The sequence below is a fragment of the Fundulus heteroclitus genome, chromosome 21 (genome assembly GCF_011125445.2).
Source record: "Fundulus heteroclitus isolate FHET01 chromosome 21, MU-UCD_Fhet_4.1, whole genome shotgun sequence".
Lineage (NCBI taxonomy): Eukaryota > Metazoa > Chordata > Actinopteri > Cyprinodontiformes > Fundulidae > Fundulus > Fundulus heteroclitus.
In genome coordinates, this window is record NC_046381.1 from 13,623,494 (window position 1) to 13,641,135 (window position 17,642).

The 17,642-nt window shown below is 38.5% G+C and overlaps 1 protein-coding gene across 2 annotated transcripts in view; it reads right to left on the reverse strand.

Annotated features, from left to right (window-relative positions):
• oxsr1b (oxidative stress responsive kinase 1b) overlaps positions 1-12,532 on the reverse strand; it is a 67,020-nt gene extending 54,488 nt beyond the window's left edge. The window contains exon 1 of one of the 2 annotated variants that reach the window (XM_036125046.1): positions 12,191-12,532. In XM_036125046.1, the coding sequence (XP_035980939.1) occupies positions 12,191-12,260 (70 nt within the window). In that variant the 5' untranslated portion in view covers positions 12,261-12,532. The remainder of the gene's footprint in view (positions 1-12,190) is intronic. The other variant, XM_012880182.3, reaches the window with a different exon arrangement.
• Positions 12,533-17,642: the final 5,110 nt, after the last annotated feature.

The window sequence follows — 17,642 nt, forward strand, 5'->3', positions numbered from 1 at the left end:
TTGTATTCAACATTGGAAGAAGATTTTAACTCATCTGCAACAATTTTGCCATAATTTAAATAAAAAATATCTCCATCTGAATCAACATGTGCTGGTAAGGCCAAATAACTTAAAATTAACTTAAAATAGTAACTTAAAATTTGTCTTAGCAGGCTGACACTTCCTCACGAGCTAGTAATGCACAATGTAATAGTTATATTGTAGTACTGTAAACCAGCTCTATCAAAAAAGGGACAAAGCAATAAATTAAACATAAAAAGTGTAGGACAATTATAATTTAAGGGAAATGACTGGACAAATTATCAGCTACTAAAAAAAAGTCTGATTCATTTTTAAAGCATAAGAGTAAAACATCCTCAAGTTACAATTTATTTTAAAAGGCACTGAATCATTGCACCACTGGTGAGCTTTCTTAACGAATACAATTACTGCTAATCAGCAACCTTTTTTTCCCTAACAGAAAAACGCACTTAAATCAAGAGCTTGACTTAAGGACAATGCTGCTGCAAAGGCTTCGTGCCATTAAACGTGGCTGGTACTGTAGGTGTCGCTGGCTCTGTGTATTTATAGAGCTGCAGTGTTGCTGCAGGCGATGGCGGAGATCAATGAAAGGAAAGCAGAACGATGAACCTGAAGAGATGTCCGACCAGATAGGAGAGTTAGAGCAACGACGGCCTTTTTTCCTCACAGACCACAGAGAGGCGTCACATCGGCGCGTTCTGAGACAGAATGAGCCGCCGTCGTTTTTAAAAGGCTGACTGACGGCAGTATTGTTGGTCGGGGTGATGCCGGTGAGCTCCGCTCCACACAAAGAAGCAAACTTCTGTAAAAACATCTGCTGCTGGCCTGCATTCTGCACTCTGGCTCATGGATAATAGAGCCGTGTCAGGCCTGGCTCAAAGGTTCTGGTTAGCGGAGCTGCTTCAAAAAGGTACAGGGAAGTGGCTCTACTTATTGAGAGACTAAGTAAAATTACAGGTTTTTAAAACATATAATCAGTATTTTTGCCATTCGTGTCAAACAGTCTCAGCCAAAACTCACTTTCTATATCTTCACCTGTGCAGCTTGACCTATTTTTTTTTTTTTTATTATCCCAGCCAAAACCATTGGAGATCAAGCTCAAGTACTGTCTAGACATGTTTTGGGTTTTTTTATTTTATTTTTATGCATTTTTTTATGCTGCACTGAAAACAATTGCAAAAACAACGCCGTTCAAATAAGAACCTAAGAGTCTAAAGGGCTTTTAGGCATGTTAGATCCTGCAAGATTTTAGTGCATAATGAGGCCTACATAAATAAGAGACAAATAATAAATCTTCAACGTGGTGAATAATGCTTTTTATGCGCATCATAGTTATTTTTCTTGGCTGAAATAAATGTCTTGTTGCTATTTTTTTTATTATTTGCTACTTTGTTGATGCATGGTGTTTTATACTTTAAAGTTAGAAGTTTTGAGCATCACTCTAACAAAGGACCGCTTTGATGCAATATTTGGAGTGTGATGCATTCGCACTTCTTTCAGCTTCTCCCTTTCAGGGGTCTTCACAGCAAGTCATCTGTCTCAGTCTGAGCCCATCTTCTGCATCTTCTTCTCTCACACCAACTACCTTCATGTCCTCTTTAACTCCATCCATAAATCTCTTCTTCTGTCTCCCTCCGGGTCTGGCAGTTCCAGCCTCATTATCTCTCTGCCAATGTACTCACTATCCCTCCTCTCTACATCTCCAAACCGCCTCATCTGGCCTCTCTGGCTTTATTTCTAACACATCTAACACGAGTTGAACCACTGATCTTTTTAAAATAATCTTTATTTCTTAATTCAATGCAACATTCTAATGAAATTAGTCCACAGTATTTAACCCATCTCTCTTTAGGGAGCAGAGGACTGCCACTGTAACTGGGGAGCATTCTGGGGCTCAGGGTCCTGCTCAGGGACCCAGAGTGGCAGTCTGTGGGATTCAAACCAGGAAACCATCGCCCTTTCCAGGATGCGATACCCTGCTCTAACCACTAGGCGACCACTCTGACGTACTCTTTGCTGATCCTATACATTCACACTCTGCTAGGCAATAATATATTTAGTCATTTGGGAGGTCTGTAAGAAACCTCGATATACACCACGTGTTTTTTTTAGTGGCCGAGATCCTAAACCTCAGAAAACGGAGCGGAAACAGCAGGAATGGAAAAGAAAGAAAAGACTCATAAAAGTGAGGCTTAATCATAACCATCCAGCAATACTACCATATTTGTTTTCCTGATATCGTATACTATATATCTATTTTCAGTAATATTAATACTTTTATTCTGTACCACTCTAGATGTTCTGTGGCTATATTTTTGGAAAAGTAATCCTTCTTTATGAAAAAGTTGCAACCTATGACCTTTAAAATCGTCTTGTCAGATTGTTTTCTGAAAATTATACATGTTCTAAAAAAAAGAGTTTATTTGGTAACACTATTTGAAGGGGTGTACATAAGAATGACATTACACTGTCATAAACATGACATAACACCTGTTATGAACATAAATGACTCTTTATGAATGTTTAGGACTGTTGTCATTAATTGTCATTCGGTAAACTATGACACTATTAAAGCAAAGTTGACATTGTTCAAAATGTCTTTGTTATGACAAGCCCTTAACTTAACAAAACCCCAAACCAAGCCCTAAATTTAACTTTGTCTCTGTTAATGTCAAGTTGTCATAACAAAGACATTTTAAACGATGTCAACTTTGCTTTAATAGTGTCATAATTTACCAAATGACAATTAATGACAAGTCCTAAACATTCATAAAGAGTCATTTATGTTCATAACAGGTGTTATGTCATGTTTATGACAGAGTAATGTCAGTCTTATGTACACCCCTTCAAATAAAGTGTTACCGTTTATTTTATGTAACAGGTTTCTTAAATGTAATTGTTATACACTTTGTTTTCTTTCCAGTTTATTTTCTGAATACAAATTTGAAAAGAATACTTAAAACAGCTTACTTCCTAATATACTTCATATGTAATTACTACAGGGTAAAAATTAGGCAGTCAACTGACTGCAAAAGTAGAAACATGTCAGAGAAAACTAGCCTGGTACAGAGGTAGCACTTACTAAATGAAAGCTTGCTGTAGTTTTGTAGTGAGAAGGTGTAATAATCTTCAGAGCCCCCCCCCCCCAAAAAAAAAAATATGCACTCTTAATCAGTGCACATTTTGTTAAATATAATTATACAAACTTCACACTATCGCTTGCCAACTTTAAAACTCAGCTATATAATGTTTTTAAAATGCCCAGTCACGTATTATGACTTCACAGATTTCTACGCCACTATGGTTACATACAAAGGTTTTCCGATTATTCCGGCATGTAGGCTTAGTACACCTTATTTCTGTCTTTTAACACTTTGGTTTGGCTCTATTTGTTAACAAAGGAAGAGCTTTTGGGTACATTTCCTAATTCCCACGTGACCGGAAGTGCGTCATCGTCTATGCTGACAATGAGCAAACGAGGAGAGGCAATGGTGCTGAGTGAGTCAGCAACGTCCAGCAGAGGAGCAAAAAGAAAGAGGTTAAGTAACCCCAACGCTGTGGATCAGGTTGATCTTTGACAACGTCGAGCTGTCATTTCACTGCAAGGCGTTGCCCAACGGTCTGCTGGCTCTTACAGTAGCAATCTTTATTTTCTGACAGTTCCTTGGTAAAGCCGGCAGATGGCACGACAACGTTTATCGCGCCCAGTGCTAAACTCTTTTCAGGCTCAAGAAGGACAAAGTAAACACTATCAGGACAAATGCTTGGTGTGTATTGTTTTACTTGAAGGTGAATATATATGGGGTTTTTTGTGCATGTTTTCTTTTTATGGACCAAATATGTGACTAGGCCCCTTTAATACATAATAAATATTGAAAGTGAATAAAACCAGTAATGCTATGTCATTTAACAGCCTTTATGGTTTGAGATACAAATTAAAACATTTGTAACCCCCAATGACTGGGTATAACTAACTAATCTCTCTGCCGGACACATTGTTAAAGCTTTGTCATATGTAAGCGCTGTGAATGAACTTGTTCCATGTGTTTAGATCATCATGCACCAAAGGCAACTAAGCACCAAGTCTGTGTTGACAACACGTTTGCAGGAGGACCCGCTTCAGCATCAGCGGGCACAGATTACCTAAAAAGCCCAGTTTTGGACCCTACAGTGGAAACCCACACTGCTGACTGACAGGGTCAAACAAGGTTCTTGGAAATTCAGTTCAGGAGGGGCGGGGGGGGGGGGGGGGCATGGGTCACACAGTGGAAATGAACACCATCAATCCACAAAAATAATATCACATCATCCTGGTCTTGACTTTCTTAAGCCTGCAGTGACCTGTGTCCCTCAAGTGTCAGTTTCCTCCAACATGAGCGAGAAGCAGTGTGGTGGCAGCCTTCGGTGTCCATCCTGTCGTCGCCTCAGGCCGGCGCTTAGAGCTTTACGTCATGCGTCTTTTCCGTTACATGTCCTCAGACGACCCGGCTTCGGTTTCCAAATGTTATCCAAGTGCAAAAACAACCGAGCGAACCAGCCCCCCGGTTCCTCGATTGCGGCGGATGCAGTATTCTGAGACCTGCCGCGGCCTTGACCATCACGACGTTACGGCCCAACGGTCCGTTTGCTGCCGTGGCTTTTTAAAACCATTAGGAGGGCTGAGCGAGGAGCAGGGAGGAGACGTGGTTGCCAGTGGATACAAACAGTGGGAGCATAAAGTTTCCACAGCAGATTTGCCAAGACCAATGATCCGAAGTATGATCCAAGATTGAAGAGACAGCTCTGCTATTTTCCAATGTCCTCTGTCCGGTACGATCCGGAGCTCGGTGAGGTGGAAAAGAGTGGGTGTGAACCGTGTAATAACAAGTCCCCCCCCCCCCTTTCCCCGGGGAAGTTACCACAACAATAGCTCTGCTGGTCACTCTGGGTACACAGAGCCATCCTCAACTCCAACACACGCACACACACCCATGGGTAGGCAAAGTCTGGGTCACATATGCCAGAGATGAAACCGTTTCTGAAGCCATAAGTTTCAGTAAGAAGGTAGAAGAGATATAATGGTAGGAATATCTCTCATTCAATCCAATCTAACTTTATTTATAAAGTACTTTTAAATTTCTCCAAGGACCAAAGTGCTGTAGAGTGAAACAACATAACACCATTACACAGACTCAAAAAAACAAACAAAAAAATACAAGCACAAAAAGACAAAATTAAAATCAGAACTATAAAATCTATAATAAGATAAAAATAAAAGTAATTCCAAATAATGTATCACAGGCTAAAATCAACATCCCACACAGTTTAGGAAGCCAAGGCAAAGAGATGAGTTTTTAAGAGAGATTTAAAATCAGACAAAGAAGTAGACAACTTAATTTGCAATGAAAGGTCATTCTACATTTTTGGAGCTGCCACAGAGAAAGCACGATCCCCCCCTAAGCTGCCGTTTAGTTTTTGGCACCTCAAGAAGCAGCTGGTCGGCTGACCTGAGTGAACAGGAGGGTGCATGAAGGTCCAGCAACTCAAAGATAGCATCGCGCAAGACCATGGAGAGACTTAAGAACAAATAAAATAACTTTTAAATGAATCCTAAAATGTACAGGGAGCAAGTGTAATGAGGCTAAAATGGGGGTAATGTGCTCATATTTACGATTATTCATCATTATTGTGACTTTGCAGTTAAGCTGCACTAAAAAAATAAAAAATAAAAAACTATTTGGATTGTATATGTTTTCAAAAATACTGAGAGGTTTTACAAAACTAATTAAACCTTGTTTTAAATAATAATCAATATTTTAGTAGTAGCCAGAAACTGAGGGCATGTTTCTAAAAGATGTGCCTAAAGCTATAAGACCCAAAAGATTTGTTAAAAATGGATAGGCACTAAAAAAACAGCTGTAGACCCGATCTGGACGCTTTTAGATTGGACCAACACTGAGTGGCCGGGGGGGAAAAATTGGATATCTTTCTGATCAGTCAAACATAAACTTCAGTGCTGAAGTTATTACTGAGCGAAAACGACCAGGACTGAAAATATTCTCAGTACAAGGGATAGACGTACAAACGAAGTCCGAAGAAGCACAAAAGGTTGAAGTTTTCTCCAGAGACATGTTCATTCAGGGAACTACAACACAGCATTAAAAGTAAGCAGATAGCAGGTAGCTGAATGCATTACAGTAATGTTGCTCAGTTTTACCTTTTTAAAAGTCAAACTCTGGAACATGCTGGATTAAAAAATGTTGCTAGGCTTTAAATAAATCTCATAATAACCATAAAGAGCTGCTATCTCTACAGAGAGTGAACACAGAGACTGTTGTTGGTATTTGTGCTAATCGTGCTAATCGCTAACACAAGATGCTAAATAAATTTACAACTCATATAAACATATAGTCTTTGTTTTTGACACCACAGCAAAATCCTGTTCAACAGCAGAGCTGTGTAACATTGACTGCTCCTTCTGATACACAGTGACTTCGCCTCCAGACGGTCAGCAAAGCTCCCATCTGGGAGAAAACCTCCTGTTCAATGTAAGCTAACGCTAGCTGTCTTATAGCTTGATGCACGCTACGGTAACACCAACCCCCAAACACTACCGCCAGGATTTTCAGGGGGGAAACCATATTTCCCACTGTAGGCCAATAAAGAAATACCTTATCTTAAATGAATGGAAGTCAAGATACGGTAATTAAAACAAACAAAGGCTGTATGAGTGTGTGTAAGGGTATTTTGTTGGTATTACTAGCTCTCAAAAAGACATTTTTATTAATAATCTGTGACAAATTCTCTCATCAGAGCATCTCTTGAGGGAAGAAAAAAACGATTTCTATGCCTTTTTTCTAAGCGAACACCATAAAGAGTTTGGTTTTAATATCGAAAAATTACCTGTGCTTATCAATGGAGCCAAATTTATACTGGATCCTGAACTCTGGACCCAGGATTGAACGAGTGAGTCCACATTAGGGGGGATATTCTTAGTATACGAGTTACTAAATAGCTAAACAGAGAAAGATATAGAAAAGTTTAAAACTGAGGCTTCTCATAGCAAAAATCTTGACTTAAAAAAAAGGCAGAATAACATAAATAGAGGGAGATATGAAACAGTAGCAGCTTTGTTGTTTACTGTACTCGCAGGAACCCTGGGGACACAATTTAACAAACAGGGTTGTGTCCATTTAAAAAAAAAAAGAAAAAAAAGATATAATCTAAACCACCTTCTTCACATTTGAGGAAAACAAATTCTAACTAGCTTCAACATGCATGTATGATAAAATGGAAGAAGGCTAACTGGCCCATTAATTTCTAAAGCTGTGCGTAATGACAGTGATCCCTTGGCCTAAATCCTGTTAAAGTAAGCATGCAACAGGTCCATGCAACAGCCTGAGCAGCTTAGGACCTATGCAGACCAGCTATGCTGAACACGGCACTGGAAAATGCAACAGAACTGGTTTCTGCGCAGGAGAGGCTTTATCTCTGAGTGCAAGCTAAAAGTGCAGGGTGTTATCTTCGGGGGCTGAAATTTTCCAGGAAACTATAGAGGGAAGAATTACGAGTACTACATCCATGAAGACATTTTTTTTGTTGAAGGCTGACATACAGTAGAGCCTGAAAAGGCAGCCTTGATTCTCTGCAGAGAAAGCATGTCTGTTAAACACTTTTATTGTCCCTTCAGTCTAAAAAGCGACAGAGATCAGCTGTTTGCAGAGAATTTGCTATTTGTCATATAAGCGCAAGGTAAATATACATTCCATTAACAGAAGGTTGGCGTTAAACTTTAAACTTAGAGAACATGAAGTGTAAGTATTGCAATTAAAATAAAATAAATAAATAAAAATTATCCTTTTTCTGTATCGTCAAATCTCCATAATTCGGATTAGCAACTTCAAAAATGCTCTGACATATCCCGCTAATTTCAGCCGATAACTAATCTGAACTCTAAAACCCACCAGCAGGAAGTTATTGTTCTTGCACAAGAAACTGTGTACAGGTACCAAATACTTCTGGACAGCATCAGGTGTGAAAAAAATAAATAATAATGTTCTGTTTCCAGCAGGAATGTCCGCCACAGTTTGCAGTCAAAGAGATCCGATCAAATGGACTGAAGTGCCCAGACTCGCCTTCAAAAGCGATCCATAAAATCTACTACTGAGTTGAGAAGCAGCAGATGAAAGGATGATTACGGTGCTTTCAACCAGTATTTTACTGAACATCTGCATCGTGGGGACGGAGTCAAACCACGCTCTGGCCAGCACAGCTGGGTTTGATCTTGGGTCAGTGGTGAAATGTTTAGCCAAAACAAGCTGTGAACTGTAAAGAAGGACAGGAACCATCTGTCTGACATGCTAACATGTTAAAAAAATAAAAAATAATTTAATCCCATTTAACCAGACTGGAAGCTTGCTAGCATTAGCGCTACCACTTTAGCAAAGTCTTCCAGGTGCCCTGATCATTTATGGGAAACCTTCCCAGAAAGCAACAGCTGTCTAAACCTGGCAAAGGAGCGGACTGCAATAGATGTTAGCGAGGGTAAACGTATTAAACATGTTGCTGTAAAGTCGCTCTATTTTATTCTTTTGAGCTTTCAACCTTTGTCGGTCATGAAACAGGATGGATCTGATCAAGGTGGCAGCATTTACAGCTTACAGTTACAGTAAAAACAGCGACTGCTGTTTACTCCAAACCCCTCCAAAATAATACAAGTCGCTATAGATGTTTTAGAATGTTTTGTTTTTGTGATAAATGAATAAAAACCTGTTTTAAAGCAGCTACCTTTTCACATATACACACACACACACACACCAACAAATGACACCACTTCTGCTTCTAATAGAAATAGCTCTGAATTATTTTAAATGCTGATGATTATAGCTCCTAAAGAGGAAAAATAAGCAGCTAAAACTCGTATCGGCGGGTCATAGCGGAACAAAAACCAGAGCTCAGAATTTGCTCCATAGCACAAAACAACACAGACAGAAGCTTGTGACTCTTTTAGCTGCTTGTAATACACAAACGGTGCTAAAAAAAAGAAAAAGCAAATACACATGTGCGCATCAGGTATGAAAGCCACAAAACCTATTTTATTATCCTCACCCATTTATAGCTAATGTTTTGAACCTCTTCAAACAGTTAAGGCCAAACATGGTTTTACTTGACAGTTGACAGTCAAGTAAAACCATGACAGTTCAAGAACGTCCAATTGAGGTTGGTCGACTTGGAGTAGGGGTCCTGTCAGCTGCTAAATCAGTTTATCCGCATTAGGGCTGGACGATAATTCAATAACAATAAAAACGTTGACTAAAAACTTCAATAGAATAACAGTTTTTCGTCCTCTTACATTCTAGCCCATCACGTAGGTTAATATTACAGTCATTACATCCTCCCAGCCAATCACAAACAGACACTGGGATCAAGCTCCGCCCCCTTCAAAGAGTTCAGAGAGCACACGTTCTTTTTAATTTTTTAAATACTTGCATGTTTGGTAAAAAGTTGGTTGAATAAAGTGTTGAGTTTCAATTCTTTATCTAAAAATAGGTCGTCAAGCAGCAGCATAAAATGGCCAGGGTTGCACTTAAAATATATGTTTGGAATTTGTTGATGATTATCGATATCAAGCGATATGATTTCTATTGTATCAATATGCTTTTTTTTAAATTCTATATCGTCCAGCATTAGAACGCATCAACTGTCTGGAGATGAAAAGCTACATTTAGAAATAGATTAAGCTAGTTGGTGTCGTCGCTTCAGCAAACTCTGCTATAGGTAAACGTACTGACGTGAGCAAGACAGGAGTGTGTCAATGAGTAAAAGATGCATGACTTAAATTAAAAATTCCTGTAAAGTTAGGTTTATTTATGGTAGAAGTCAACAATTTACAATACAAAGAGCGATTTTTGCATTTCTTCCTTCTCCACCTCATCTAGTTTCTTAAAAACATGCGAGAGCTGAGCGATATCAGGAATATAATTGCCATTGCTGAAAAGTGTGACAGTATTAAATATGATTAACCCACATTTTTCTACTTTCCTTACCACTACATGATGTACTCCATGAGCTCTAGCATTTCGGTCACTAAAAAAAATATGGCCACCAAGACGCCGTTAATCTATCCAGTAGGTCATAAATGTCACCAATAAGCAGAGCATCAATGGATGAGACTTTAAATATACGATTCTACTAGGGCTGGACGATAATTCAATAGTGATATATATTGATCGATAGACATATGGTTCAATACAAAAAACAGGGGTTAATAAAAATGTAATAAAAGAACAGTGCATTCTAGCCCATCATGTAGGGTAATACACTACAGTCACTACATGCTCCAAACCAATCACAAACCACGAAAGCTCCATCAGACACGATGTGTTGAGCAGCTCTAATGCGAGCATGTATAAATCTTTAAATTATAGTTGGAAAACCACTATTTTACTGTGTTTTTTTTTTTAACGCATAAAAGCATTGCATTTTCTTTGATGGGGCATTTTTATTTATGGAGAATTTAAAAAAAAAAAAAGTGAAAATAAGAATAGTTTGTGGCCAAATTACACATAGGAACCCTGATTGAACAAAATACGTTTTCTTGAACCATTACTCTGACTCAGTTTTAAAAAAAAAAAATCCAGATAAGATTTTAAACAAAACCAAACGATACCAAAGTAGACTTTTTAGTCAGTTCAGGTTTATGTAGAACATTGCTCAGTTTGAGCGTATTATTTGTTAAAGTTATCAAGAGCCCCTCCACAGCGGAGGGTCCAGAAGGGCCACAGGCAGAGTCAGACTCCTGGTTCAGGGGAAGTTATCTCAGAAAACAACAGTTACGACAGTCAAGACAACAACACACTAAACATTGGAATGCTAAACTAAATAAGGATTGCTACCTTCTAGCAATGCTGGGAAACAGATTGTTAGTTGTTAAAATGTAAATGGACACTATGGCTTTAATTCCACAACTTCAAAGCTGAAACTTGAGACAGTGGCAGAAACCTGAGAGCCAAACTGTAGCTGGTTGAAGTGTTGCTAATAGAACAATTAAACAAGACCTTAGCTGCAGAGACGAACAGCCTCAACAACTGTGACATTATATTTACCAATCTGTAGGCAAAGAGATCCAACAGCACGAGACAGATGTGATATGAACGATTGGCAGGCTCTATTTGGATACGAAGGCTAATCTGACTGCTAAGCACCAGCAATGCTACAGTTAATCTGTATCGATCTTAATTTTTTTATTTAAGTCTGGACTGGTCAAACCTGAACTGTCCTATTCTACACAGATTAAAGTTTATTTAAAGCACAGCTTCAGATTTATTAAATAAAAAAAATATAATAATAAAAAAACTGTTCTGTTTGTAAAAGCACAAAAAGAGAGAATAATTACCAGTGCTTTTAATCTCTCTCTAACATTAACCTTTACATTTTATGTGACTCTATGAGCTCAAGACCCAAAAGTGGATGCGTCGCGACGCACAGCGGGACCCCGACCCCTATGTTTGGAACACTTTCATTATTTAAAACAATCGATGAAGGTTAGGTACTGCCAGGGTATATATTCATTAATTTCATTAATATGCATTTTGCTTTGAATCAAGTGGCTACTGCTAACTCTAAGAACACGTGAGTCGCTTACCCCCCCTCCCCTCTCCACGAGTGGGATAGGCGTGAACACTGTTTAAGTTTCTGTCTTATCATGCTGCACTACCGACGCGGCTGATACCGAAGCCTTTATAATGCAAAGCCCTCCCCCGTGTAGCAGTTGTTGGCTCTTAGAGTGAAGTCAGACGGGGAATATGTGTTTTTTGTGTCGGGTTCATCCTACTGGTTTAGCGCGAGCACATGAAAGGAGCTTTATCACGAGGACAGCTCGCTGTAACCGACGAAAGCGGTTATTTTCCAGCAAATAGTCGGACCCGGGCAGCACGTTAACGTGGTAAATGCCGGTTTACAGCCTCGTAATTTACTCCCGAGTCCGAGTCAAAACACGGCAAGGTTGGCCAACTCCCCCGATGCATTCAACTCAACCTAGCTGGGGGAAAAAACGAAAGCCTTTTGCTTGTCTTTCCCGTTTTCCACCTATGTAAGCTCCGGCGCTGTCAGTTCCGCTTCGGGTGAGCTAATGGTGAGACGTTAGAAACTGCCGGTTAACAACAATGCTAACAAGCTAATGACCACATACCAATCACCTCCAGGAGCTCGTAGTCATCTTTGTTGATGGACCAGGGTTGGGAGCTCGGGTCCTCGGACATGGTTGAGAGAGTCTGTTAAAGGCTGTTACTATCTGTGGGAAAGTGCTAAATCCGCCAGAAACTGCAACTGAGAACAAGTCAAAGTAATCCAAACAGAGCCAGCAAGGGCGACACTTCCCCTTCTTCGCGAATCCCGCAGCACTCCTGTCATTCCCAAAGTTTGACACCAGCCGAGCGCGGCCCCGCCTACCGCATTCCTCCCGAGCAAATGCTGGACCTTCGTGGCGGTGCGGCTACCAAATAGGCTCGGCTCGGCCTGCCAAATCAACCCCGGGTCCTGCGCTTCGATATGACGTCACGGGCTGTGATTGGCTGGACTTCAGTGCGTGAGTGTTTGTACGTCTTAAAGTGAAATCGCATAACTAGAGGGAGAAGTTCTGCATCATTGTTACAGTTGTGTTTTTTTCTTTATTATATAGAAATAAAATGCATGGTGGCAAGAAATGTATTTTTATTTTGAAAAAAAGAGTGAGAATAGACACTGCATGTCAACAAAGACAATGGATAACTAAGCTCACAAATAAAATAGGTTAACATCCTGATCATTTGTTCTAGTACAGTTTATTTTTTGTTCGTTTTCTTTTTACATTGTTTTTGATCACCATTGTTTTTTAATTGTGCATTTATTATGTAATAATAAACTGAAAAAAAATTTAGTAAAACCGGTTGATTTGTTTGTTTGTATATTGTAGTTTAAAAGTTAATTTTGTGTGCCTGTGGTACAGATGAAAAATAAGTTAATCAACAATAGGTGAATGAGGTTAACAACAAAACTTTATTATTATTATTATTATCTCTTGAGTATAAACCTGTAAAATAAATATGTAATTCAAAACGTTATAAGATATAGATTGCCTTTTGGACAAGTAAAATCTCCAAACACATAACAAAACACTTAACCCCATGCCCAGTTGTAATTGGTTTGAACATTTTCCAACTGAAAAGATGTTCTCTGAAAATTGGTCATAAAATATATATATGGAAAAGAATCACAACAAGGATTGGTGAGAAAAGTAGCATCATGAATATTTAATAAATAATTTCCCTCTGGGATTATTAAAGTATTTATGATTCTGATGAAAAGTCATTCGAACAATCTGTTTCTTTTAAGACATACTATTTAACTTTCATATACATCGTACGTTTTTGTATTTATATTTACAGCATTTATTTATTTAAAACTGATATTTAGGTTCCTGGTGGCTGGATGGAACAAATATATTATTCTATGAAAGTAGAGTTTATTATTAAGCTCTGCTGTGTATTTATTTAGCTTAAAATTAAATCAGCAAAAATAAGAAGAAACTAATTTAAACACAAACGCAAAAAAAAGAATTAAAACTATTTTAATTAACCTAAAAAAAACATGTTACATTACGTTCTCCATGTTAACAATCACACCCCACTGACGTAGCTGACACTATCGACGTCTCCATGTCAAGATACCTCTGATATTAATTCGCATCTATTGCAGTTACTGCAATGGATTTTGGCGAAGTGTGAAGGTCTAACGTGGATAAAGCTGGTATACAGCAGGGCTAAATGGTGATACGAAGAACTGCAGTTGATAGATGCCACACATGCGCAGAGGCGGGGACGTCATCTACCCACGCAGGACCCCCAGCCTGTGGGGTATCAGCAGCCAGCGCGTGTACAGCTGTGGTACCTTTACTCTGTAAACGCGACTTTACACTTAATTAAACCCATTTGTTTAGTTTAACGACATTGTGCACAACTGTCCCCTGTGGTACAACAACACAGTCGCTGCGATTTAAACTAGGAAGTGTGCGGCACTACAAGCTGATTTAAAAAAAAAAAAAAAAAAAACGTCACATGGGTGGGGGAGCTTCTATGGCAGCACCTTTCTGAACACAAGCAATAATATACTTCCTGATTGGAGCAAGGTTCGATCTGATTGTTTGCCTAAAAGGAGGCGAAGCTCCAACTCTGAAGTTGGTCTCTTTTTTTATTTTATTTGTTTCTGTGCTCATGAGTAAAAGACTATTTCACCACTTTTTATGAATCAATTAACAATCTAACATATTTGGACCTGGGCTAAAACATTCCACACTACTTGCAGACTCTTCAAAGCAGATTATATGTGCAATACTTCACTTGCTTTGTGAAAACCCACCAAACAACGAGGGGATTGAGTAATCCTATTGCCATTTTTACCACCTTCGAAGACGTCAAGTCTGAACACCATGTTTTTAATGTTAATTATGCACCAGGCTGGCCAGTATAAGATCCTGATATTCTGATAACCTTCAGTGTCATTGTGTGGTAACATGCCTATTATAGTTGAATTAGTCAGTCAGCTTGTACTGTATTTAAAGCTGTGTCATCTTAAAGATAGTTATCAGTTGTGCTGCTTTAGCGTCCACACTATGACTGTTTGTCTTTTTTTTGGAAACAAAATCATTTCCTAACAGCCAAATTTGTATTTCTATTAGCAAAAAAAAAAAAAAAAAAAAAAAAAAAAAAGCATGAGCTGTATCTCAGGCAGCTGTCAGACAGTCCACAGCAACTGATGGGGGCGGGGGGAGCACGGTGCTATGCTGAATGCATCAGGGGAAATTCTGGCTGCACCTGCTCTTTGACATTTCATTAAAAGGATTTTTAACCGTACGAATGGTATGATGCAAACTTTAAGGGGTTATTTATCCGTAACTTGTGTAAACCTTGGCGTACCTTCAATGCAGTCACCGAACCGGTGGTCGTTTTGGACTGCTGAGAGTTTCTAAAACACAAGGGGTGAATTTTAAACACCGATTGGGAAAACACACAGAAGAGCAACTTGCAGCAGTCCGGGTCAAACCTCAACTGGATTGTCCAATGTGAAATGAACCATTTTAACAAAACTGCTTCTAATCTGTGAAACATTCAGTAAATGGATTATGTTTCCCCATTTGGTTCACCTTTAACTAGATCAGTCTTAAAAACTGTGGTAATTAAACGAATCAAACAGTAGGTGTAATTATTCTAAACTGAAGACAGCTTCTTGAAAATAAGGTTTTATCTATGAAATGTTTGTTCTATAAAAATGTCAAGGACTTGGTTTTACAATTAAGATCTTGGACTGTAAAAATAAATTCTATTTACCATTTCAATAAAGCACTAGTTTTGGATTAGCTCTCTTTTGTGGTTGTACAACAAATAAAACTTGCATATATATATATATATATATATATATATATATATATATATATATGTGTGATATATAGTGATCCTCAGAGCCTTGTTGCAGCAGTCACTTGGTTATGTCCTCCAGCTGAGACAGATGGCAGCCATGATCTTTTCTGCAGATTCGGTAACCCTCTATGGAGCCGTCCCTTCGGCAGTAGAGCAGGCAGAGAACCACAAGGAGACGCTGTGCATCCACACTGACTGTATAGTGGACCTGTAAAAGGACAGAAGCAGGTGGGCTTCTTCCCCATAGTTTACGCAGGGTGTGGAGTCTCTGCTGGGCCCAGTGCCGAAGTGGTCCAGGTGAGATCCTGAGAGACGTGCGTCCCCAGGAACCTGAAGGAGACCACGTTTCCCACCTAGGGTCGGTCAGTGGTTAGAGGAGCAACGTCCCCCCTCTGCCCCCTAAATGGCCATCCCTATGGTCATTGCAGTATCTAGCTCCAGGTGATTTTAGCACACCGCTGTGACAGGATTTCCTCTCTGTAGACTGATTTATAACTTCTATGATCAGATAAGCTTTAAAAACAGTTGCACAGTTTAAAAGTGGACCTTATTCGTTTTACATGGCTCTTTGTTTTTTTTTTTTTTTGCCTATTTAGCAAAACAGACATTTGATCCAGTCCTTCCACAAAACATAAACTTATCTAAATGGCTAAATTATTCTAAACTGAAGACAGATCGCTTGCATTTTATAGTCTGAGAAAATCAATGTAGTTTTTGAAGATACAAATTAAAGTTTTTTTGTAAACTATATCAGGTCTGTCTTAGACAAGTGTTTTTGTTTTAAAGTTTCATACCTTGGATCAAGGCCTGCTAAAAAAAATTAACTTATCAAATATAGACTAAACTTCCTGAAATATAATATAAATCAAGGACAGATTCCTAAAAATAGTTTGCATTCAGTGCAAACTTACACTGATGAAAGTTCTTTTTTGCCAGCCTGAATACCTCTGAACAGTTCAAGCCTGAAAATATCCAATAGTCAAGCAGAATCAGAAGCATAAAAAAAACTATTTTTTGAATAGATTAAAGGTGTTTTAAAAAAAATGTGCATTTAATGTAGAATAATTCAGTCCATGTTTGATCGGTATTTAACACTTTAAACAGGAGCAGATCAAAGCTTAGTTAAAATAGTGAAATAGCCCTTTAATCAAGCCTCATCTCGGAAGTCACAAGTCTGAGGCTAACTTTGGGTTTAGGAAGAACTTTGTGAATCAACTTTTAAACTGGAAAAACGAATATGTATCTGTTGATCAGTTTCATATATATATATATATATATTTTTTTTTTTTCTTTTACGAAAAATTATTTTTGGCAGACCCGATGGGGCGCGTAACATGCCCGTGTGAGCAAAGGTTAAAAGAAAAAAAAAAAAAACGATTTTCTTTTAGCCGCCTTTGTAATTTCAGGCCTCCAATGCGCCCCCCTGCTGGTAGCTAATAGAAGCACATGCGGTCATTTCACACGGAATAAAAAACAAAGACAGAACATTCCGTGCTTTCGTAAATTCATGAATTTTCTCAATAATACAAAAAGTTCCGTTTGAGAGAGAGAGAGAGAGAAAAAAAACCCAACACAGTTTTATTCATAATTCTTTAAGAATCGTTTAATACAGATTTATGCACGTAAAATGTACATTCTATAATAAGTGGGCAGTTTGAAAAATTACTTATAAAACATATAAGTGTCACACACCAGCGAAGAGGCAAAGAGCTGCTGAGCTTGTGCAACAGTTACAGGCACAATTTCATTTCCTGTTCCGCTTCAATCTTATCTCAAAGTTGACTGAAGAGGAAGTAAACGTCAAATATAGACACTGTGAAAAGCTTTTACAGAATATCTTGTACATCCTGAACTGCATCTAAACAGATATATTAATAAAATAAAACAACAAACCCAGTTATAATTTTTTCCACTTAAGTAACAAATGAATGACTCTGTGCACTGAGAATTTTAATGTTGTCCAGGCTGAAATGAAGGACTTTTAAGTAGAAGTATATTCAAATGTGCTGTGGAATCATCAGTGTTTTCCAGTGCCAGGACAATAATGACAGAGTGGTAACCCCTCTGGTTGTGTATAATGCCTTGAAAATAAATAAGTTATTGCTGTAGAGCGATCTCTTGCTATAAAAAAAAAAAAATTAAAATAAAACATTTTTAAAAACAGGTTTTTAAAAAGATTACATTGAGGAC